General features: G+C 38.7%; 2 protein-coding genes across 2 annotated transcripts; one reads left to right on the forward strand and one right to left on the reverse strand.

Annotated features, from left to right (window-relative positions):
- Window positions 1–1795: 1795 nt before the first annotated feature.
- LOC111078997 (glucoside xylosyltransferase 2-like) lies at window positions 1796–11249 on the forward strand (the record flags this gene model as incomplete). Its single annotated transcript, XM_041593611.1, is given in 5 exon segments — window positions 1796–1918; window positions 3787–3834; window positions 10005–10269; window positions 10272–10363; window positions 11214–11249. Coding segments are annotated over 5 exon segments (564 nt in total), but the record flags the coding sequence as incomplete, so codon positions are not given.
- A 118-nt stretch (window positions 11250–11367) lies between these two features.
- On the reverse strand, window positions 11368–24468 carry LOC111078990 (dolichyl-diphosphooligosaccharide--protein glycosyltransferase subunit STT3B). Its single transcript, XM_022373963.2, has 5 exons — window positions 22986–24468; window positions 14951–15141; window positions 13531–14001; window positions 11852–12050; window positions 11368–11797 (listed from the first exon to the last, which is right to left on the reverse strand). Exons 1-5 carry the CDS (start codon window positions 24375–24377, stop codon window positions 11726–11728), a joined length of 2325 nt encoding a protein of 774 aa, XP_022229655.1. The 5' UTR covers window positions 24378–24468; the 3' UTR covers window positions 11368–11725.
- Window positions 24469–25991: the final 1523 nt, after the last annotated feature.

The raw sequence follows: 25991 nt of genomic DNA on the forward strand, positions 1-25991 counted from the left end.
ATATAATTCATGAATTTCACTCCCAACTTTCCCATGCCCATCTCTAGTTTAAACATTTCTTCGATGCCAGAATACGCTCTGAAAATGTATACTGTAATGTCCTATCTCAGGCTGAGGTATGCTTCAGTCTGTCCAGGGTCCTGAATTACAAGTTATTTATAATTCACAGGACTTTATTTGGGAAAAACCAGGAACTTTGCCAGCAACTGATAATGGGTTAGCGAAATCACAACACTATTGGTTACTTTACTTTTAACAGATATCTTTATTCTTCCGTATTATTATTCTACCCGATTATGTTATGTATTATGTTATTTTATTTGTTCTACGACGCGTCTGGTGGTTTGACTTGCGGGTTTGTTATTTACCTGACTGCTGTGGCTGATCGACTCTTCTACGATGGCTGATGGACTGCCTGCCTGCGATGACTGACGGTTACATGAGGCACTCCGCAGGGCGGAGTTATATCTCTTCTGCTGTGGAACCTTGTCCTCAACGACCGTCTTCTTCAGCTGGGGAGGAGCGGGTATGAGGTCACGGCCGATGCGGATGATCTAGAAGTACTGGTAACGGGTCAATTTCTGCCCACAATAAATGACCTTCTAGAATCTGAACTGGGCACCACCGCCAGCTGGGCACGCAAAAACGGTTTGGGGGTCAATCCTCAAAAAAACAGAACTGGTGCTGTTCTCACGAAGATATAAAATACCGAGATTCAAACTACCAGCAATTGGTAGAACGACACTCGAGCTATCAAGCGAAGCCAAGTATCTTGGTGTCATCCTTGACTTGAAACTCTACTGGAAGAGAAACACGGAGGAAAGGAAGAAAAAGGCAATGGCAGCTGTAGGAAGAATTTTGGACGAACATGGGGCTTACAGCCGCGCATCATCCACTGGATGTATACAGCGGTATAAAGACCCACCCTGACATACGGAGGCATGGTATGGTGGAAAGCGGCTAACACCAAATCCCACCTGTAGAACCTCAATAGAGTCCAACGGACGGCATGCCTTGGGGTCACCGGATCTCTCAAATCCACCCCACAGGCAGCTCTGGACACCATGCTAGGCCTGGAAGCGATAGACCTCCATCTTAAGTGCAAGGCTGAGATAAGTGCAGCTAGGCTACTAGCCGCGCAGTTCTTCAAGCCATCGCCTTATGGTCACGCCACAATACTCCGTGAGGAGGATGGTGGAACGACTTGGGGGAGTGACTACTGTGTTTCAGAGTTCTCATGGAAAAAAAACTTTAAAGGACACATTTCGGACAGGGAGAAATGGAAGAGTAACACGGCACTGGGGCAGAACGAGCTCTCCATTTTCACCGACGGGTCAAAGACGGCCGAAGGGACAGAAGCTGGAATCTTCTCTGAGGAAAAAGGAACCGAGATTCCAGGCCGAGATATATGCAGTATGGCCAGCGGCTAAGTTGGTATTCACCTTAGAGATACCTCCGAGGAACATAGCAATCTGCGTCGCCAGTCAGGCTGCCATCCAAACATAGCGGGCAACGAGAGTGCGGACGAGTGTGCCAGAGCTGGATGGGCCAAGCCAATGGCGGACGTAGTCAGCGACATACGGAGGCCACTACGAGTCATCATCTCGAAGATGATGGGCCGAGCATGAACGAGATCGGACAGGAGGTGGAACACCACACCCAACTGTGAGATCTCTCGCTTGCTTTGGCCCCACTTTGACCCTATACGCACCAAGACTCTCCTAAACTTCAGGAAGAGTCGGGTGCGATCACTGACGGGAGTTATAACGGAGCTCTATAAACCTAACCTAACCTAAGAGAAAAGTTAACAGACTGGCAAACTATCCTACCGTCATTATTTGCCTTTGAGATTTTACCCTTGAACTTTCCGAGTCAAAATGAGATTGAGTGGATGAATCTGTTCAAGCGCTGCACAGTGGTCGATTCTGCCAATCTGGCAGGCAATAATTAATAGCTCAAAAAATAAATGAGTAATATTTTTTTAAAAATATTTTTGTATTTTGGAATATAAATTAGCGAAGTATTTAAATCAATTTTTTGTATTTTAAAATGTTTTTATAAACATTAATTAATTTAATTAATTTAATTTTATATTAATACAAAAAAAGGTATAGGTCAAAAATAAAAAATGTTCTTTGTTTTTTTAAGTATTTTAAATTTCTGCGGTACACTTCACTCAGAAGCAAAATTACTTAATTTTTTTTTTATTCGCTAACAATCATTTTCTTTGAGTTCGTTTTTATCAATTACACTAGTCAACACGATTTTTCCTCAAGGAACAAAACCAACTTTTTATTAAAGATTTGGGGCTTAGAAATGGTTTGATGATATATTTTTTTTTTTCTATGGCAGAACTGATTTTTGAAGAATTTTTGAAGTCTGGTATTTTTTTGTAAAGCTTTTTTCAGAGGAAGCGCTTGTTTTTTTCACATAACTCTAGTATCTACCAAACCTAAAACATGGAAAAAATGAACAAAAAATACCTTTTGGAAGGTTGCGAGCCCAACTGCCCATTGGGAACAAAGGAACGCGATCAGGTACCAAATGTACAACCCTTGTTCGTTTGCTTTGTTCCCAATTGGCAGTTGGGCCCGCCGCCTTCAAAAAGGTATTTTTTGTTCATTTTTTCCATTTTTTAGGTTTAGTTAACGAATTTTAGCTCCAAAGTCTCTCCATAGATTTTAATGAGCGATACCTTAAACGACGCCAAATTAACGCAAATTAACGCACAAAAAAATAGAGGACACAAGATATAATTTTTTTTCGACTTTTCCTGAGTTTTTAAAGTCAAAATTTCGTAAAAAATACCGCACAAAAATCATAATTTTTGCATTTCAATGCTTTATATTTCCCAGACGGTAAGCTGTAATCACAAAGTGTTTGGGCTTAACTTCTAGCTGTTTTAATTATCTTTTCAAAATAGCAAAGTTCTTTGCAACCAGACGTAAGATACTAGAGCTATGTGAAAAAAACAAGCGCTACCTCTGAAAAAAGCTTTAAAAAAAATACCAGACTTCAAAAATTCTTCAAAAAAAAGTTCTGCCATAGAAAAACAACCATAATTCTTTAAAAAATTTTAAATCCCCATATCTATCAGAAAAAGTCGGTTTGGATACTTGAGGAAAAAAAAGTTCGATTTTGTCGAGTAGTGTTATCAATTAATTGAATGAAAACATGGATCCAACTCGCTTTAGCTTTTCTTTCTTACTCAGTTTCCATGCGCCATATCGAAAAAAGCGCGTTTTTCGAAACTGACATTTGTCCTATAAAATTAAATAAATTAACGTGTTGCACGTAGTTGCAATTTGTTTTAACACAGAAGATTCAAAAAAGACTGGTTTCATAAATAAAAAAAGATTGATGGCGGAAGGGGACGGATGTCAAAAGATCTATTCCATGCAATGTCGGGTATGATATTAATAGCACACTAAAGGAAATGTTAAGTTCTACAACGATTTACCACTAATACATGTAAGCACAGGACCAACACATATATTTTTTATTGAATACTTACTAACTATGATCAAAATGGATGGTAATTTTAATACAATTCACAAAATATTAATATTTATTTTGCTTTACAAAAAGACATAAAAAGGCGGTAAAATTTACTTAGGTATGGACATACAAGTTTTTTGCGATTCAACCGCGTGCAGGCACTGGACTATCGATACGAAAAATATATAAATATAGCAATAAATATCAGAGAGATGTTTACTTTCCAAAAAGTAAAAAAAATTAACAAGATGCGACATTTTAATTTTTGATTTATTGCCTGCCAGATAGGCAGAATCGACTACTGTGCGCTGTGCCGCACAGCGTCTATTTTTGCCGGTAAGAATTAATTAGAAACATTAACTGATATTGAAATTTTGAGTATGCAGCTTCCTTTGTTGTGCAATGTTACGCAATTCGAACCAAACATTTAACACTGTTACAGAAGCTTTAAATTTCTTTCAAAATTTCGATAAAATGTGAAACTTAACTTGAATTTTGTCTCATACTAAATATTAGTACGCGCATTTTTCATTTTCCCTTTTTTAATATAAACTAGCGAACCCGGCGAACTTCGTCTCGCTCCAGGTTAAACACCTTTAGATAAGCTTCAGAGTGATAATGGAACATAGATAGCTTAAATTTCAATATGATTATTTAAATGGAATGGAAATCAGCTCTTTATTGAAGAACCTTGTTATATACTAAATTTGTTGTTTGTTTATCAGTCGCAAGAACAAATAAAGCGGATGATTTGCCGACACGTGAACATGACACGTAAGACTGGACATGAGAAAAACAAGGACTTTCTAAGTTTAGACTACAAACAGTCAAGGATTGGCCTTGTGATTTATTAATCGTCATGGCGACAACTCTTTTTTTAGGAGATACAAAATTGAAGAAAAGCTGAAAAAAGTTTATAGAGCTAAAATAAGACCATGTTGATAAATAAAATGATTGTGTATCAAAACAACTGATTTTAATCCAGAAGGTCTTTAACTTATTGAACATTATGCATGCATTTGTACTCAATATCGTTCCATTATTTTTTATAACTGAATTAATACGGGATGGCAAGGAAGCACCTAGCGACTTTAGTTCGAATGGATTTATATTCGCTCATTATCGTTTTACTTCCATTTAAAGTTGCCTAGAAGTTACAAACTATCTCCTTTTCTTAACAATTTTTGCAGAGAGGATACCTTCAATGGGATTGAGGTTCGAAATTAAGAAGCTTTATGTCCAGCACCTACACTAAACATATTTTGTGTGCAGGCTCCTGGAATATCGCACGGAATCAGGTTTTTTTTATCAACGAATGGTCTAGTCTTGGCTCAGAGTTGTTTAGAACAACACATATCTAAATTCTTTTTTAAAATAAAGTCTGCATGAATTGTACAAAGTAACTCTCTGTTTGAATTCCTCAATCCGGAAATACACATTGTAGAAACGTAACAGCTTCGATCTCGAGACAATTCAGAATTACACTGAGGAAGTAACAGTACTCTAGAAAAAGAGATGTACACATGTACATACGTACATATGCATAGCTAGAGAAAGATATAGCCAACAGATATATACAACCGTGGTCTCGTGATATCAACCGTCAACCGTCAACGACTTCAGACGTATTTTTGTATAGCTCCGCCGTGAAAATCAATTAATCGCTATTAATCATAAATTAATTCGCGAAAAAGCGCTCGGGGTAGGCATGGGTACTAGTGAACGTGCTGCCCATGAATACCATCCAATCGTTTAATAAAGATTAATAGAAATAATAGAAAAGAACAAATGTCAACGTTTAAGAGCACCAGCTCGGTAAAGAGCACAAGCACTGTAACCAAAGCCAAAATGAGCCAAGCCCGGCAACAACAACAAGACGAGCGTCGGCTCTCGCAAGCAAAAAACAACGCGTACTTCTCTATACGCTCGCCAAAGGCAGCAGTATCAACAAAAACTGCATCACTGCAAGTGAACGAGGAGAGAGCACGCTCTCTCTCCCCTGCATTGCAAAGTGGGTCATGGAGTGCTCAGTGCCCATCCCCCGACTCGTACTGCCTAACCAGCGATTTGCTAAAATCGACAACAACTAGTACAATGCCCTCGCTCAAAACTGTGTCTTCGACCACAACAACGACAAAAACCACAACAACAACCATAGCAATTGCTCAGCGCCCGATCCTATCGACCCACTGCGACAAGCCCCACCTCTCCCAACCAATAAGTTAAAAAAATGCTAATTCAAACTGGGCTCGATCGCTATGTGCAAATCAAGAGAAAATTTAGCCCACAAAATGTGAAGAACAACAATGCAGCTAAAATAACTAAAATAACCGAGAGCACTGTGCCACATAAGGCACTAGCAAACAATAGATTTGCGATACTAAGTGTCCCAAATGAAGATGAGATCGCCCAAACACCCAGGGCCAAAAAATTAAGACCGCCACCTATTTATGTTCGACAGGCAAATTGTGCTGAACTGGTCAAAAAAATAACTGATACAATTGGCGCAAACACATTCTATGTCACGTCCATAAAACAGGGTAACATAAATTAAATAAAAATACGAGTCAATGACGAACAAAACTATTGATCAGTTGCGAAATACCTCGAAAATGAAAAAATGAATTACTAAACGAAATGGACCGGTCCAATGCACAAATTGCCAGGAATATGGACACACGAAAACCTATTGCACTCTGCGGTCAGTCTGCGTTGCCTGTGGTGATGTTCATCTCACTGAGGCCTGCCCCGTAAATAAGGAGGACCCATCTGCCAAAAAATTTAGCAACTGTGGGGGAAACCATACTGACAACTATAGAAGTTGTCCTGTCTATAAAGAATTGAAAAATCGCCTAAACCAACAAACAACTGCAGCTCGAAACCTGGTCGTCCGAAACTTAACATATATACCATCAACTACGACTCCAGGAGTTTCTTTTGCTCAGGCGTTAAGTTACAACAACGGGTCGTACGCCTCAGTCTCTAAGCCGACACTTCAACCAACCACAGCTGGAAATCAGATCCCAGAAATCTCTGCCCAACATACCCCTGCTAATCCATCCCAATTGCCTAGTGGAATTGAGTCAATGCTGGTAACTATAACTAACACAATTGTAGCAATACAACAAACGATGCAGGAGCTTATGCGCAACCAAAATCTCCTCCTGGAGCTCCTAATCAAACAGAAATCTGTCTAAATGGCCTGTCTGAATATATGTTTCAGGAATGCAAATGGCATTTCGCAGCACAAATGCGAGCTCTTACAGTTCCTCAACACGCTCACCTAACAAATAAAAATTATTTTCACCTCGATGGCTATAACTTCTATGCAACACATCATCCCGATGGTAAGGAAACATGGAGGTACTGGCGCTCTGATCAAGAATCGCATTAGGCATTATCCATTGCCTTCATTTGCTACACCTTATCTACAGAATTTGTAACATTCTTCGACCTACTAGGTGACCGATTTATAGCAGCTGTTGACTACAATGCCAAGCACACCCATTGGGGATCTAGACTTACCAACCCCAAAGAAAGACAACTATTTAACGCTATAATAACCCCACGAAACAAACTAGACTTTATCTCTCCGGGCAAGCCCACATATTGGCCCACAGATCCAAACAAGCAACCCGACTTGATTGATTTTGCTGTTACACGAAGGGTGCTGCAAGCTCAGATTAATGTAGATCTATCATCGGATCACTCGCCCATTCTACTTCACCTTTACGACCATCCACAGCTTTCGGAACGCCCACACTTTCTAACTTCTAGCAAAACAGATTGGCTCAAATACAGGAAGTACATAAGCTCTCATATTGATAGCTGCCCAAACATTAATTGTAAAGATGACATTGATAGGTCAGTCGAAGAATTGGTTTCCTCAATGTCACTGGCGGCAAAACACTCAACACCAATATTAGCATCTAATAAACTTTCCAACAGCAGTCGTATTTCTAGGCACATTGAAGTGCTGCTACGCGATAAAAGAAGGCTTCGCCGAGAGTGGCAAGCACACAGATCACCTGCATCGAAAGAGCGGCTAAAAATAGCCAACCACCTACTACGCAGAGCCCTAGAAGATGAAAAAAACCGAGCTCAAATATCCTATATGGAGCAACTCTCCCCAACTAGCAAACGATTCCCACTGTGGAAAGCAAAATCAGGCGTATGCCCACCAATCGAGAGTGAATCACCTTTGCGTACACAAACAGGAGAGTGGGCTCGCAGCAACAAAGAGAAGGCAAATACATTTGCCGTCCATCTAGAAAACGTCTTCAAACCGCACCCAGCAACGAATAGCTTTGTGCTCCCACCAACCAACAATCCCGAAGCTACTCCGCCTATCATATTCCAATCAGGAGAAGTTACAAGGGTCATTAAAGACCAAATCTCAAAGCAAAAGAAAGCTCCGGGCCACGATTTCATCTCTCCTAAAATGATCATAGAATTGCCGAGCTGTGCAGTGTATTTCCTTACTATGATATTCAACAGCATGATGAAATGGTGCTATTATCCTCAAGAATGGAGGAAATCAGTCATCACAATGATCCATAAAGCCGAAAAAGACAAGTCCAAGCCATCATCATATAGACCTATCAGCCTACTGCCTTGCCTATCAAAGATATTTGAAAAGCTGCTCTTGAATCGTATCAAACAACACCTACACATCAACGGTGCCATCCCGACTCAGCAATTTGGATTTCGCGAAAAACACGGAACCATTGAACAAGTAAACCGTATAACCTCTGAGATACGAAATGCATTTGAAAGACGGGAGTATTGCTCCGCTGTTTTTCTGGATGTCGCCCAGGCTTTCGACCGCGTTTGGTTAGATGGCTTAATCCACAAAATCAAAATATTACTTCCACAGAACATCCATGGAATATTGGAGTCATACCTACAACAAAAAAGTTTCGCAGTACGATGCAAAGAATTTCTCTCTGAATATCATCCAATTGAAGCTGGTGTACCGCAAGGCAGCGTGCTTGGACCGACACTGTATATCATAGTCACAGCAGATCTAGCGACAAACAGCCTAACAACAACTTTGACATTTGCTGATGATACTGCCACATTAAGTCGCTCAAAGTGCCCAAGAAGGGCCACGGATCACTTAACATCTCATCTGGTGGCCTTAGAAAAATGGCTAGCAGACTGGCGGATACATGTTAATGAGCAAAAGTGCAAGCATGTCACCTTCACGTTAAACAGACAAACTTGCCCTCCATTATGTCTGAACAATATCAACATTCCACAAACCACCGAAGTATCATACATTGGTGTTCATCTGGATAGAAGGCTTACTTGGCGTAAACACATCGAAGCGAAGAGAAATCTACTTAAATTTAAAGCTAGTAATCTACATTGGCTAATAAACACCCGTTCACCACTAAAACTGGAGTACAAAGTACTTTTGTACAATGCAGTTATCAAACCCATCTGGACATACGGCTCCGAGCTATGGGGAAATGCTTTCGTTAGTAATTTAGAAATAATCCAGAGAGCGCAATCGAAGATACTAAGAACGATCACTGGGGCACCATGGTACATACGGAATGAAAATATCCATAAAGACTTAAATGTAGGATCAGTTAAAGATGAAATTGCCAAAGTGAAAGCAAAGTACCAGGCCAAGCTTCAAGCCCATCCTAATAGACTTGCGCAGTCTTTAACTTGGCACACTAGCCATACACGACTCCGGCGAAGAGACCCACCCAGCAATAATACTTAGCTAGGGACGTACTCTAAGTAATTAAGTGTAATTAATTAATAAATATATTAGACTAAGATTTGTATACTTGTCGTAAGTCTCTAATAGGGAAGATCCGATAAATAAAATCCCGTAATAAAAAAAAAGAAGATATTTACAACAAAAGTACAAGTCCCTTTCGTTTGTTTTGCAGTTGGACTAGAAACCTACCGATCGCTATTTAACAGTAAAATGCGATTTTGAGATTTTTCTAAACGATACTTTAAACAAGGCTTAATTATCGCGCCTTTACGAATAAAATAAAGAAAATAGCAAAAAAAAAAAAACATTTTATGTCGCATTTATTTATACCGAGAAAAAAAATATAAACAAACTCATTTTACTTTTGAAAGCCTAATATTTCCCAACCGGTAAGCTTAAGCATCAAACTTGTAACAGACTTTTGAGAAACAAGTTTGTAAATATTTATGATTTTGATTAAAATGATTATGTTAGCGGTATTTCCAAATCCTAAAATTTATAAATGCCACTAGATTTGGTGCATTTAAAAACTTTATTGAAACTTTATTCATGGTGATATCTGAAGAGTGCGTGCACAAGAAGTCGGCAGTTGGTCTAGCTCGTATAGTCTCCGACATTAAGGCGTCTCGCAAAATCGACGAGCGAACTAACGGTCAAGAGTATCGGCAGCTACGGCCTTTAAAGGTAGACTTCCTCTTTAGTTCAAAATTTTCAAAACTAACTCACTATTTTAAAATTTAAACTAACCTATTTTTTTATCATTTTCTAGTCTTTGTTGACCGATGTGGACTCATTGCTATATGTTGACACAGATATATTATTTTTGTCACCAATATCTGACATATGGAACTTTTTTAAAAAATTACAATTTAATGACAGTCAAATTGCCGCGCTGACGCCTGAACTCCTGAATGAAAACATAGGTTGGTACAACCGATTTGCTCGTCATCCATTCTATGGCCGTCTTGGTGTGAACTCCGGCGTCATGTTAATGAATCTGACACGAATTCGGGAATTTCATTGGGAAAAACATATTTATCTATACACGAAGAGTACAAGCTTTTTATTATATGGGCCGATCAAGACATTATAAATATACTTTTTTATTATTATCCTGACAAACTATTCGTAATGCCACTAACCATACAGTATAATAATAATACAGTATAATAATAATATATAATAATCAAATAATGAATAAAATAAATAATAGCCACTGAAAAAAAATACAAAATAGAGGAGGGCCCCAGATTGATGGTTGCCCAGGGCCCGGTTGAGGGTTGATCCGGCCCTGAATAGGTCGCTACATCACATCAGCCCTCAAAACAAAACGAAAAACCAATTCAACCAAATTCAACAATTGTAGAGCCCACACACAAGCACAGTATGTGTGAATACATGGCACACACATATTTACGTAACCTGGAAATGAAACTCAAAACTGTTTCGGAAAATAAGAATTGATACAAAATTTCGTCGTGTCTGTTTACACACATACATTTGCAATTCTCAGCTTGCTTTCGCATCTCGTCATGAATCGAACATGTCGAAAAAATGCCGAACGTCTCAGGCCCACGACCCGAACGCCTCAGCACCACAGCCGAATGGTCCCAGCACCCTAGCCGAAGACCTGGGGGTGCTGGGACAGAAACCTCAGCTGCGCCCCTTTCGTTGTATGAACTGGCACATCTATACACTGTATGGTTAGTGTCTATAGTCTCTGAGAACTAAGCGACAAACAGACAGGCATGGCCATATGGACTCGGTTATTAATTCTGATCAAGAATAAGATATATATTTATGAGGTCGGAAACATTTCCCTTTTTGCGTTGCACACATCAACTTTTACCAAAAATCGAATATACCCCTTAACTCTTCGAGAAAGCGGCTGGCAGGATGTTTGAATTTGAGAATTAAAAGCCCACGCGTGCCCTCTGTCTAAGGGGCATCTGTTAGCGACCATTACTTTAACGATTAGTTTGAGTTGCTGGGCATCAAAGAATTTTATTCGTAAAAAAACTGCAGCTAATGTACTGGCTTTTCTTAATTATATTATTAATGAATTTCACTCCCAACTTACCCATGCCGATCTCTAGTTTAAACATTTCTTCGATGCCAGAATACGCTTTGAAAGTGTATACACATTGTTTGGGTTTTATTTGGTTCGCAATCAGTGTATAAAGTGGTTTGGTCTACTTCGAAAAAATTACGAACAGATTTGCATTTCTGAATAAATTTGGATGGGAACAAGCGTTGTTTTACCGAACAACGTACCAACCTACTAGACAATTTGGGACCATTTGCCTTTTAAATGCGTGGGTTTTTTTTAGAATGTGATGTTAACAATGTATTACTTTTTTTTAAAGTAACAATTTAAAACCTTTACAAATTTTTTGGGTAGCAAGGAAACTCCGCATTCAGCATTTATGTATATGTAACATTAACAAGACATAGATTGGCGATATATATATATTCAATTATATTTAGAGTTTATTTCAAAGTTCTTTTTCCTTTAACGACAACCGGCCTGTTTCGAATATAGCCCTTGCGACGTTTTGAGTTCTGGAAATATATGTTCATTATTATATTGCGAACTGTGTATATTGATTACAATACCTTTCTAGATATAAAGTTTGTTGGGGGAAAAACTCTTTCGTTGCCTTTCAAAGAAGGTCTATTGAACTCGAACGGTTTTTTAACCCTGTATATACGCACTAACCAGTGCTCTGTGGTATAAGCTTCTTCGAGATAAGTCAAATCGAAATCTTTATTTCCGATCACTGCATTCCGAGTTCGGTCATATCCAGAAGGTCCTCTGTAAAATAAATGTATTTAAATATATTTAATTATATTACAAACTAATAGTAAGCTAGTGGGAACGTTATAAGATCAACGACACTCAGATTCATACAACTCTTTTTTAAATATCATATTGATGCTCCAAAACAAACATTTTATTATAACGTTGGGGGCGTCGGCGATATTTTGAAATACACTTGTAGCAGTGTGATATTACATGAGTCTGGAAACAAAATTTGGTTGCTCTAGCTCTTATAGTCTCTGAGATCTAGGCGATCATCGAGACGGACAGACGGACGGACGGACAGACGCACATGGCTATATCGACTCGGCTATTGATTCTGATCAAGAATATATATACTTTGAGGTCGGAAACCTTTCCCTCTCTGCGGCGCACACATCCACTTTTACCTCAAATCTAATATACACTGGCCCTCGCTTAACACGAACTCGATCTTACACGGCTATAAAATTGTTCCCTTTTCCTTTTTAACACGATCAAAATCTCGTTCTTACACGATTGCAAAGTATCGAAATTAATTTTTTTTGTCAATTATGCCTAAGTGTGTTTTTGTACGCATGGGGAGTGCGTAGTAAAGGGGAAAGCTCTCATGGATCTGTCAGATGTAATAACAGTAGGCAACAGACTTTAATTTTTGTTCCGCAGTGAATAAAAAAAAAATTGTTCAAATTGTATATAATGGCTCTGGCGGATGAGTCAAAACGGGTAATTTTACCTTTCCACCAGCGCAGCATATGCCGGGGGTCTCCGATTGAAACTGCAATGCATTACAATGGTGGCATACGACAGACAATGAACCGATATTAACGCAGCTAAGATTTTGGTAGGCTATTCCGCAATCGTATTCGAAAGCAGCACGATTCAAGTCTACTGGTCGAATTTGAGGTTGTTATTGTTCAGCGCGAACCTGTGCAATATGGTCACGTCTTCATTCATTTACTTCTGCACGTTCTTGAGTTAAATTATTAAGGACATTCCGATTACTTATTTCACGACGTGTACGTCGTCCAAGGTTTGATCGTCTAATAGCAGGCATATTATAACTCAATTGATGAATAATATCTCGAGTTTAGAACTCATCTTCAACTACGACAATTTCCTCTTCAACTACTTCCATAAAAGAAACAAATACAAAATCCCTTTTTTCGCGATCGAAGGTTGTTTTTCCAAAATATTCTTTCGTCTAAACATTCTCTTGACAAATACGAAAATTTTAGCTTTTTCATTACAACCAAATGTAAGATACTTGAGTTATGTGAAAAAACAAAGAGCTACCTCTGAAAAAGGCATATAAAAAAATACCAGTTGTTAAAAAAAATCAAACTCTAAGCACCAAATCTTTCAGAAAAAGTTGGTTTGGTTCCTTGAAGAAAAATCATGTTGGGTATATATACATCTATACATCTTTTACATATCTTAGGTATAAATGAAAACCTGCTTTGAAATCTTAGCTACGGGAAATGTCGATATTTACCTGTAGTCGAGTTTTAGCTCTCCAAATCTGTAGTAGCTTAGCTTATACATAAGGCAGTTAAGCAAGGCTGGAGCCCCTTCAGAATCTACCCTAAATTCACCTCTGTCAGTAAAGTAATCGCTTTCTTTAATGTCTTTGGGGTGCTCTCCTTCGGCAATTCTAACCATCCAAAGGAACTTGTTTATATCATCACCAGAGTACCCAATGACGCCACCAAATATTACAAGAACGTAATCCACATCCAGAGATGTCATGATTTCATACGACTTCTCTTCAGTAGAAGACATAGCCTTTCCGACTAGTGCTATGTGACTGTTATTCCAGGTATTGTTGTCCACTAAAGTTGTTCTGTTTGCCATGCCCGCTATCTGGTACCCATAATCCCACCATGACATTATTCTTGCATCATCAGCCGTATTTTGGGAAAGCCAGTAATATGCCTCCCGAAAATCATCCAAGATATTCCGAGATCTGAAAATAACGGTAAAAATTTAATAAGTAACTACTTGCTTTAATAAAAACTACCAAATATTCATAGTCATAACAATATCAGACTGGACTAATAAGAGAGGGATAGCGCGGCCCCAACCAAACGACAACGATTCTTGCATGTGCAATGTTCAGAACAAATTTTAACATTTTGAGCTGACACCCACACACTAAAGAAAGTTGTGCCGCGCCGTGACACCCCATTCCCGGCGAATAGTATAGTCGGTCGTCGGAGGAACTGATTATCGACGAGAAGAGGGCCCCTCATCCAGTACTTTTGAGGGCCGGCGGATACCGTCTTTCACACCAACACTGCAAAAGGAAGGATTCTAATCTTGTAGCATCTTCATACCTTTTCTCAGCATACCTGCTTTATGAGGCAGATGTTTCCCCTCGGACAACCTGAACTTCTTCAACAGAATCAGTGGGTATGTTATACACAGTCATTATATCAAACAGTGACTGCCTGTGATGATCGAAATGTGGCAGGTCAGTTCTTCTTCAAGGACTATTATCGGATGTAACGGTGGGGATCCGTGATCCCATACAAGGAGTATACGATAGTATAAGTTTATTGTTTGTATCATAAGTTTCTTCCTATAAATTATAGTATTACAGCCGCATGAAGCGGGCGTTCAGTTGCCACTAAAGGGTTCCGAGAGCACGATAGAACCACGCGAGCTTTACGGCAGGCGGCGCTGATAGCGGAGAGATGAAAAAGAAGTGAGGAGCAATAAAGGCGAGAAAGAAGCGAAATACCGAGCGAACATTTTCGGGGTTCTTATTTGTGACAGGTAAATCTGGAGGGCGAGACTGTGAGTGTGCTCGCCTGTAGCAGACTTATTTGTATGTATGTATGGTTAAGAAAATCCCTGGTATTTACGAAATTGTACTGGGTATAATGACTAACGTCACAAAATATATTACTTACCCATCTTGACTGTTGTGAAAAGCAAGCACTATGGACGGGCTGGAGTACGCATTGCTCGTTACCCAGGTGCAGTGCACAGCAAACATCATTAACAGCATTAAAACTGCCAAAATGACAATACTCTTTAAATTTGAACTTATTCCATTATCCTGTGGTGAATCGGGTTTAGTTCGGTGTTTTAATTTTCCAGCCTAAAAATTAGAGTTTGAATAATTTGAATACGCAGGATTAACACGTCATAATACATCTTCGACCAAACTAAAATATTTTAATTATATTTACACGAATTTAAGATTCACTTGTACCAAAGACAATATAATACTAAGATGCGTAACACTCATGCATTACAATTTCCATATGCAAACAAATTTTTGGCAAGCGACGTCGCGCCATCTCGCTCGCACAAATTTTAGAGCGTAAAAATCTAAAAATAGAATGCGCTTGCATGTGTGTGCAAATCAAACAATTTTCGAGACGAAAAGATTTTTTGAAACTTCTTCGAAAATCTTTTTGCGATTGACTGATTGGAAAATAAAAAAACCATATATAATATAATACATAGATATAATTTCTTAATATTATGTATTTATTTGTATCTTAAATAACTGAATAAGGTCGTAAAATGATTTTACACCAACCCTAATTTAGGTAAATACATTTAAGGAAGATCAGAAATTTTGACAAAACCGGGCTTCACGAAAATTTTCTTACTGACACGACGCACGTAGAATACCCTAATGACAGTTGCATGTATGTAGTCATGTATAAAATATTTTATCATTATATTCATACATTCTCTATTTAAAAAATAACTGCACATAAAATATATACAAACTATATACGATTTTTTATATTGGACTGCAAGCGTCTATGAAAAGTGTCATACCACTATACAAAAATTCTTAAGTGAAGGGTATATTTCGACAGCGCTGTAAAAAATCGTATGCATGCAGGCAGATCTAGAGTGCTTGAGAATACGTGTGCACACATACTGTCGTCGGCTGCCGCTGTATGCATACAAGAGTGCGGCTGGCTATAGAGCGCTCTCTCTACGGCTTTTGAGTAGAGAATTTTAAGAATATTTGATTCAAAAATCCTTAAGCCACCAATTTAGGTGACAATTTAGTCTGATAAACAATAATGAACTGGTGACTCAACTATAACATTTCAAGTATAGATAGATTGAATTGAAAATGTTTCGGATTCCTTAAGCATGACAAATTTCTGCGACTTCTTTGTAATTTTCCATTAGCCAACGATTGAATACACTAGCCGAAATCATTTTTCTGCTTCGAACCAAACAAACTTTTTTTGATAGATTTGGAGTTTTAAACATACTTAAAAATAATTTTTGTTTTCTATGGCAGAACTTTTTTTTTTAAAGCCTAGTACCACTAACCATACAGTATATAGATGTGCCAGTTCATACAACGAAAGGGGCGCAGCTGAGGTTTCTGTCCCAGCACCCCCAGGTCTTCGGCTAGGGTGCTGGGACCATTCGGCTGTGGTGCTGAGGCGTTCGGGTCGTGGGCCTGAGACGTTCGGCATTTTTTCGACATGTTCGATTCATGACGAGATGCGAAAGCAAGCTGAGAATTGCAAATGTATGTGTGTAAACAGACACGACGAAATTTTGTATCAATTCTTATTTTCCGAAACAGTTTTGAGTTTCATTTCCAGGTTACGTAAATGTGTGTGTGCCATGTATTCACACATACTGTGCTTGTGTGTGGGCTCTACAATTGTTGGCCGCTTGAATTGGTTTTTCGTTTTGTTTTGAGGGCTGATGTGATGTAGCGACCTATTCAGGGCCGAATCAACCCTCAACCGGGCCTTGGGCAACCATCAATCTGGGGCCCCCCTTTATTTTGTATGTTAATCAGTGGCTGTTCTATTTTTTATCCATTATTTGGAGTTTTGTTTTTTCAACAAATTTTTCTGTTAGCCCTAGGGGGGCCCTAGGCAACTGCTAATCCGGCCCTGGACCTATTCCCGTCGTAAGACTTCATATTTTCTTGGTGTGTTCTGTCGCTCTGAATAGCAACAACAATCATTACTAATTACTATATAGGCTGTTGTTGCGTCGGGCGCGCGGGGTATTTCTTCCATTCTCTTTTAGGCTAGCCTTTGCCTCTGCTTTCGGCTCGACCCGCGTCGAGTCGAGTCGAGCGACAGAACACACCAAGAAAATATGAAGTCTTACGACGGGAATAGGTCCAGGGCCGGATTAGCAGTTGCCTAGGGCCCCCCTAGGGCTAACAGAAAAATTTGTTGAAAAAACAAAACTCCAAATAATGGATAAAAAATAGAACAGCCACTGATTAACATACAAAATAAAGGGGGGCCCCAGATTGATGGTTGCCCAAGGCCCGGTTGAGGGTTGATTCGGCCCTGAATAGGTCGCTACATCACATCAGCCCTCAAAACAAAACGAAAAACCAATTCAAGCGGCCAACAATTGTAGAGCCCACACACAAGCACAGTATGTGTGAATACATGGCACACACACATTTACGTAACCTGGAAATGAAACTCAAAACTGTTTGGAAATAAGAATTGATACAAAATTTGTCGTGTCTGTTTACACACATACATTTGCAATTCTCAGCTTGCTTTCGCATCTCGTCATGAATCGAACATGTCGAAAAAATGCCGAACGTCTCAGGCCCACGACCCGAACGCCTCAGCACCACAGATGGCCAGCACCCTAGCCGAGACCTGGGGGTGCTGGGACAGAAACCTCAGCTGCGCCCCTTTCGTTGTATGAACTGGCACATCTATATACTGTATGGTTAGTGCTAGTACTCAGATCGAAAAAAACACCTCGCGAACAGAATCAGGGTTGATATTCGTATGAAACCGATAAGAACTTTTTTACGGCAAAAACTGTTTTCTAGGCTCTGTACGGAAAGCAGTAATCAGATCAACAAAAAACGAGAAGGAACGTGTGAGTCGCTTCTGGGGACGCGACTCTACTTATACCCGTACTCAGTCAGCATATACATTTTTGAGCATATGATTTTTTAGAACTTAAGAATTAGAAAAAAAAAATTTTATATTTTACATTTTTTTGCTACATCTGCTATCTACATCTACATATACAATGTATATTCTACATCTAACATGTAGATTGTACATGTTCCATTTAGATTCTACATCTCCTCCGCTAGGGGTTGCTGGCGCACTGAACGCGGCAGAGTGTGCGAGCGAGAAGGAAAATGAGTTGTATGGTCGTTGGCAGGAGGGGGCAGGGGAAGCAACTAAAAATTAATTTCTTCATTCTGGCTATAATTATGATCCGATCTGATTTAGATTCGGTAATCTGGTAGATATGGGCATTCTCTACGATACTGCGTTTTTAGTATTATCGTATCTTTCAAAATGTGCTTGCCACAGATTTTCGTCCTTTGTGTGGTCGGGGCGAAATTTTGAAATACACTTGTAGCAGTGGGATATCACATGAGTCTGGAAACCAAATTTGGTTGCCCTAGCTCTTATAGTCTCTTAGATCTAGGCGCTCAACACGACGGACAGACAGACGGACAGACAGACATGGCTATATCGACTCGGCTATTGATGCTGATCAAGAATATATATACTTTATGGGGTCGGAAACGTTTCATTCTCTGCGTTACACACATCCACTTTTACCACAAATCTAATATACCCCTTAACTCTTTTTTGAGTACGGGTATAAAAAGGTCGGTATATACTAGAAAAGTATCCGAAATATTTGCTTGTTTTTTTGTTATACCCGTACTCAAAAAAGAGTTAAGGGGTATATTAGATTTGTGGTAAAAGTGGATGTGTGTAACGCAGAGAAGGAAACGTTTCCGACCCCATAAAGTATATATATTCTTGATCAGCGTCAATAGCCGAGTCGATATAGCCATGTCTGTCTGTCCGTCTGTCTGTCTGTCCGTCTTGTTGAGCGCCTAGATCTAAGAGACTATAAGAGCTAGGGCAACCAAATTTGGTTTCCAGACTCATGTGATATCCCACTGCTACAAGTGTATTTCAAAATTTCGCCCCGACCACACAAAGGACGAAAATCTGTGGCAGGCACATTTTGAAAGATACGATAATACTAAAAACGCAGTATCGTAGAGAATGCCCATATCTACCAGATTACCGAATCTGAATCAGATCGGATCATAATTATAGCCAGAATGAAGAAATTAATTTTCAGTTGCTTCCCCTGCCCCCTCCTGCCAACGACCGTACAACTCATTTTCCTTCTCGCTCGCACACTCTGCCGCGTTCAGTGCGCCAGCAACCCCTAGCGGAGGAGATGTAGAATCTAAATGGAACATGTACAATCTACATGTTAGATGTAGAATATACATTGTATATGTAGATGTAGATAGCAGATGTAGCAAAAAAATGTAAGAAGTAAAATTTTTTTTTTTTTAATTCTAAATATTATAAGCTCAAAAATGTATATACTGACTGAGTACGGGTATAAGTAGAGTCGCGTCGCCAGAAGCGACTCAAACGTTTCTTCTCGTTTTTTTGGTATGTTTAGACCCACCTCGAAATTATATAAATTTGATATATTTTGCCAGCAAGCACGAAGCAAACATGGCAATATGAGAACAAAAAACCAAATGAAATATTTAAATAATGAAGACAAGTAGAATCTATTTAACGCAGTATTATTTGAATAACAATTATAAGGATATTATACAGTTTTTGGATCTGAGTACTAGGCTTTAGACTGCAAAAGATGGTCAATAAAATTGGTGTATGAAGCAAAACATTAATTTGTAGTTTATTAAGATAACTATTTGGTTGTAGAAGGTAAGGTATTAGGAAAATATAACTAAATTGGGACTTAACAGTGCGGAGGAGAGAAGTCTCATTCGACGAGATGAAGGAAAAACTTATAAATCCATGGCCAGGTTAATAAAACGATCTCAAAACTTCGTAACCAATGCCTTAAATCCGGGAAAAATAGATGAAAATTATCTTCTAGGACCGACGATCGCATGGTCCAGTTGTTTAAACGCGACCCGTTCATGTCTTCCAGGACGATTGCCAACGAAGTTGTGAATATTGTGACATCACGGACCGTTCGACGACGATTGGCAATAGCAAACCTAACAGGTTAGGATTGCTCGCAAGGTTCCTTCGCTTCGGTCGGCAAATTTACGGATGGCGAAAAAATGTTCACTAGATCGTAGAACCTGGTGCGGACCGGAGGGTGAAAAAAAATGCGTAATATCCTCTGGAGTGACGAAACTAAGATAAATTTATTTGGAAATGATGCCAAAAGGAATGTTCGTCGTCCGAAAGGCAAAGAATTTGATCCCAGGTACACATGTAAAACTGTGAAACATGGAGGTGGTAGCCTAATGGTATGGGGCTGCTTTTGCGTGGTATGGTGTTGGTCCGATTCATCGTATTGACGGAATAATGGACAGATTCGTAAACAAAGATCTATAGAAGACGGTGAATGCTACCATATGCCGAGGATAACACTAGTCAACACTAGAATTAGGCTGTGGCCCAAAATATATATTCTTATAGATTTCGGGGTTTAACATTTTTTAACGAATTATGGTTTTTTTTTATGGTGTAGTTTTTTTCAAAAGAATTTTTTTAAATCTGGTATTTTTGTTGTTTTTTTTCAGAGTTAGTGCTTCTATTTTTCACATAACTTGAGTATCTTATATCTGGTTACAAAGAACTTTGCAGTTCTGAAGAGCTGACAAACGCAGCCGACCCAGACCCTTTGTATCTGCAGCTTAACGCCTGGAAGATATTAAGCTTTCAAATTCAAATTTCATAATTTTTTCGCGGTATTTTTCCCAAAATTTTGACTTTAAAAACTCGGGAAAAGTCGAAAAAAAAATATTTCTTGGCATGCATTTTTATACCCGTACTCAAAAAAGAGTTAAGGGGTATATTAGATTTGTGGTAAAAGTGGATGTGTGCAACGCAGAGAAGGAAACGTTTCCGACCCCATAAAGTATATATATTCTTGATCAGCATCAATAGCCGAGTCTATATAGCCATGTCCGTCTGTCCGTCTGTCCGTCTGTCCGCCTGGATCTCAGAGACTATAAGAGCTAGCGAAACCAAATTTGGTTTCCAGACTCATGTGATATCACACTGCTACAAGTGTATTTCAAAATTTCGCCCCGCCCCCTTCCGCCCACACAAAGGACGAAAATCTGTGGCAGGCACAGTTTTAAAGATACGATAAAACTAAAAACGCAGTATCGTAGAAAATGCCCATATCTACCAGATTGCCGAATCTGAATCAGATCGGATCATAATTATAGCCAGAATGAAGAAATTAATTTTCAGTTGCTTCCCCTCCCCCTCCCGCCCACGACAACGCATCTCATTTTCCTTCTCGCTCGCACATTCTGCCGCGTTCAGTGCGCGAGCAACCCCTAGCGGAGGAGATGTAGAATCTAAATGGTACTTGTACAAACTACATGTTAGATGTAGAATAGACATTGTAGATGTAGATGTAGATATCATATGTAGCAAAAAAATGTAAAATGTAAAATTTTTTTTTGTTTCTAAAATTCTTAAAAATCATAAGCTCAAAAATGTATATACTGACTGAGTACGGGTATAAGTAGAGTCGCGTCCCCAGAAGCGACTCACACGTTCCTTCTCGTTAGTTTTAGATAGACGCATTAATTAGGCGTCGTTTAAGGTATTGTTTATTAAAATCTATGAAGAAACGGTGGCGCTAAAATTCGTTAACCAAACGTCAAAAGTGAAAAAATAGACAAAATATGCCAAGACGAATGGAGAAAGTCCTGCAAAATAATGGCGGATATACCGGGTATTAGCTGCCAGATACTCAATTTAATATAAAACAATACCGAAAATATTAAAATATCGATTAAATTTAAACATTAATCTTCGTACACCTATTATTGTGTCCATCCAAAATTGGCGGATTTAAGGAAATATTTAATTTTGCTGTAAATTAAAGGGCTTGAGAAAATGTTTTTACTTTTTGTTTAAGGACAATTTATATAAGTTTTGAAAAATCTTTGATTTGTTGATATTAGAAAAAATATGAACTAGAAATAAAAAAGCAAAATCATGAACAAAATATCATTGGGCATGCTGGACTAAGAAAAAAAACTGTGTATGTAGAAGAGTTGGGTTGCTCATAGTTGATGGAACAAAAAAGAGCTGTTCACTTCGCTAAGTGAACTGAACATGTTCACTAAATTTTTGTTCAGTTGCTCACTTGTTCACTAAGTTGTTTACTTGTTCAGTTGTTCACTCACTTGTTCAGTTGTTCCCTCTTCAAGATTAGTCTGCGATACACAATACAACTGAGTGAACAAGTGAGCGACTGAGCAAAGTGAGTGAGTTGTTCACTCACTTAAAAGTGAGCAACTGAATTTTTTCACCAAAGTGAACACTCTTTACCAAACTCTAGTATGTAGACATACTTTAAAATAAATTAATTTCCTATTCAAATTTAAAACTTCCTTTTAAAATGATCTTTTAACACGAAACACTTACAAAAGCTCGCTAGGAATTGGTTTTCATCGGAAAAGATCGTCGTTTTGTCATGTCCAACTGGATATTAATCTCATTGATATCTTATGGGGTAATGTCAAAAGCATTTTAGCAAGTGCAAATCTGCCAACCAGAGCAAAGTTTTAGCAAATGATTCAAGGATTATTGACTCAAATCCTATAGAAGCGTTGGGAAAAGATTAATGACCCAAGTCTGTATTTAAAGTAAAATTAACCAAAAACTTAATATTATACCTCAAGAAATATGTAAAACAAGTAACATTGGTTTTAATTTAATTTAAGTTTTGATCATTTTTGACTATTGACTATTTTTATGAACAGAAGATTTGATGGGTAGTTTTCTTAAGTCTACAGGGATAACATGTTAAATTTGAAATTCTGGAAGTGTCTCAAAAACAATCCTGAAAGTGGTGAGGTGCGGTACATAATGAACACAGCTGTATGTAAATATTGGTACCTAATTCCTGGCAGTTTTCTGATTTTGATTTAAGAATATATTTATATAATTTACTTACCTTATCATATAAAGTTTTCCTCTCTATAGAGTCTTCTTGGTCATCGGTTTCCGTGTTCGTGCTCATGGCACTTCCCATACGCTTTGAAGAATCTTCTTGCAAAAAGACGTCCAACAGTCCGGAGAATGCCACACCAGCAAGCATGCATACCACAGGTGTTAGAGTCAACATTAGGCGCACCATTACTCCAGCGAAATATACGGCACTTATGGCATAAAGCACAACAAAAACTCGCTCATCGTTAATTTGTTTGATGCAATACCAGACACCAACCGGAAAAGCACATACAAGAATATGAAGATCGAAGAAAAACGAGAACCAAGTGGTTGGCTGATGTTCCGATACAGACGCAATTATTGGAATATGAATCTTTGCATAGCCGGTGTCCCAAAGTGAGTAAAATCGTCCACTCCATGGTGCAACAACGCCAAACATCGTAAGTAGAACTACTGCGATAAATACCGATACGCCAACAAGCAGTGCGCCGACAAAAAACAGCTTTCTAAATTCGTGTCGCGATAATACAGACTGCAAGTGGCGCAACGTAGCTACAGCCATGAGAAGCACGAATACGCCAAGTGCAGCCATGTGTTCACTTGTACGTATTGGCTGGAATCCAACAAAGGGTATTTGCATAGAAAAAAGAAGTCCAAGAATGTAAAATGTGCTGTAGCTCGTTAACAGACGTGGCGAGTATCTTCCCATTATGAGTAGTACAAACACATGTAGGGGAATTAGGTTGATGATGAATACATATCCACCCCATGCTGAAACCATGTAAAAGTACGAAATTGCAGCTCCTGCCGACCAGAATACAGAACCTGTTTTCACTGAGCGCACCCATAGGAAGTATGTGAACTGAAGTGCAAATATAGCTATTCCCTCGTTATCATACGATCCAGCCACTGAGCGGCTAATATAGCCGGGAACAATTGCTATAAAACTTGCAGCGAACAATCCAGCTCCTGACGACCATAGCTCCTTTGTCAATAAATATGTGGAAATTGATGTTAGGCCACTAAAAACAGGTGCCAAAAATACGCAAATGTCACGAATATGGACAGGAATGTTGAGTACGTGGAGTAGGTAATGAATTCCTCCAGATGTTATCATTAATCCTGGATATACGGTTCCACCAACGATACGACCCAATGGATACCAAGCTCGTTCATCAAACCAATTCAGGAACTTGTACCATCCATGCTGCACCATGTATGCCGTGGCTCGATAATTAAACCAGGGATCAAACTCGTGGATAATTGATTCAAATCGTATGACAGCAAAGAGGCGTGAAGAAAATCCGGCCAGCCAGGCTATCAATAATATTGAAAACGTGATAAGGCTGCTGTACCCAGCAACCTTACTGTTTATCATTTTTGGCGTTCGATTCATATCTTAATTCAAGCCAGACAAAAGATAAAACTTAAACCCGATCAACCACACATTTTCTACTTAGACACGTAGTCTAAAATCACCGGTAAGGTTGCATATATGCAAAGATGGATGTGTATTTTATCGATACATTTTAATCGATTGACAACCATCGCCCAAAGTTACGACTAGATTTTTAACAATGGTATTCATTTTATTTATAAATTAGTTAATATTATTTTTGCGTTTGTGTGTTCAGACAACAGGTAAAGCGAAAAAATAATACATGGAAATATGTTTGTTGATGTTTTACACTGGAAATCTATTCTAAATTTAAAGACAGAGCAACATTAAATTTTAATTCTGAAATTAATTAATAGCCTCCGCACACTGAACCCATCCTGGGGGAGCGGTGGGAATTTTTGAAAGATGTGAGACATCGATTCACATACATAGCACTATCTACCATCAAAGAATCAAAAGCTGATAAGAATTTAATAGCAAATTAAATGTTGTTTATTAAGCAAGAATGAACATTAATTTGCCAATTGTCTTGGCTGTAATTCAACAGCAACATATTTGCTTGCAGTAGCTAATAATGTTGTTACAAATGAATTAATCAGGCAGGCTCCGGTTTTCACATTCACTTTTCGTTTTACTTTTTAAGCATAGTATCCAGCACTGCGGAATCGAAAAATTCCTGTCAAACTCCATATAAAAAAAACTGTGACAGGAATGTTTCGTTTACGTATTCCTGGAGTGTGTATCCAGCAAAACGAGCGGAAACCACAGATTTATATCGATAGTTGCCTCTCGGGACCGTGTGTGGACTGAGAGAACAGCTGATACCCAGCTCAGGAATATATACTTTACAATTCTTCCTGAAGTGAATGGTGCAAGACGTAGGAAAAAACTGTCCACAAAACCAAAAAGAGAGATGAAAATTATTCTTTTTTTTTTTGCAACAATATATGCCGCCACCAACACAATCACTTTATCATCATCAGTGCATTTCTTTCCTTTTTTTATTTTAGCAGAATTTTACAGTTGGCACTGTTTACAAAACACAGCTGATTCATCAACCCGGCTTTAGCTATGTTCCACACCCTCACTCCGCGGTGCTGGAGACAGGCCTTTAGCAAAAACTCATTCTTTTCATTTCAAGGCGCTCTGGAATCCACTTTTGTGAATTCGTTTACTCTTTGTACTGTTAAGCGCCAAATTTACTGCTGTTATACCCCCGCTTTAGTGCCAGCTCATACAATAAAACCTTTGTTATGTTTAATAGAGATTTACCGATAGCCAAATCGGTCTGTCTCTGCTGTTCGGAGAAATTCACTATTTGTTGTTGCCCTGACCAATTTTTTCAGATCCAATTTTGAGGTTGGCTTAAATAAAAATTATTTATAAAAAATGCACGATCTCAATTGAACTGGCAATGGTGTCAAATTCATGTCAATGCATCATTTAGTCATCTATTTTTTTCCTTTTGCAACAAAGATTTAATTAGTTGTATAAAAAGCCGTTTACTTTTGAAAACGAAAAAGTGTTGCATTTTACGAGTGCGGGAGCGCCTTAATTTTCGTTTTAAAAAGTAGATCACATATTTTTGTGAAAGTTAAAACCGGTGTCTGC

Source organism: Drosophila obscura, unplaced genomic scaffold (assembly GCF_018151105.1).
Source record: "Drosophila obscura isolate BZ-5 IFL unplaced genomic scaffold, ASM1815110v1 contig_192, whole genome shotgun sequence".
Classification (NCBI taxonomy): Eukaryota; Metazoa; Arthropoda; class Insecta; order Diptera; family Drosophilidae; genus Drosophila; species Drosophila obscura.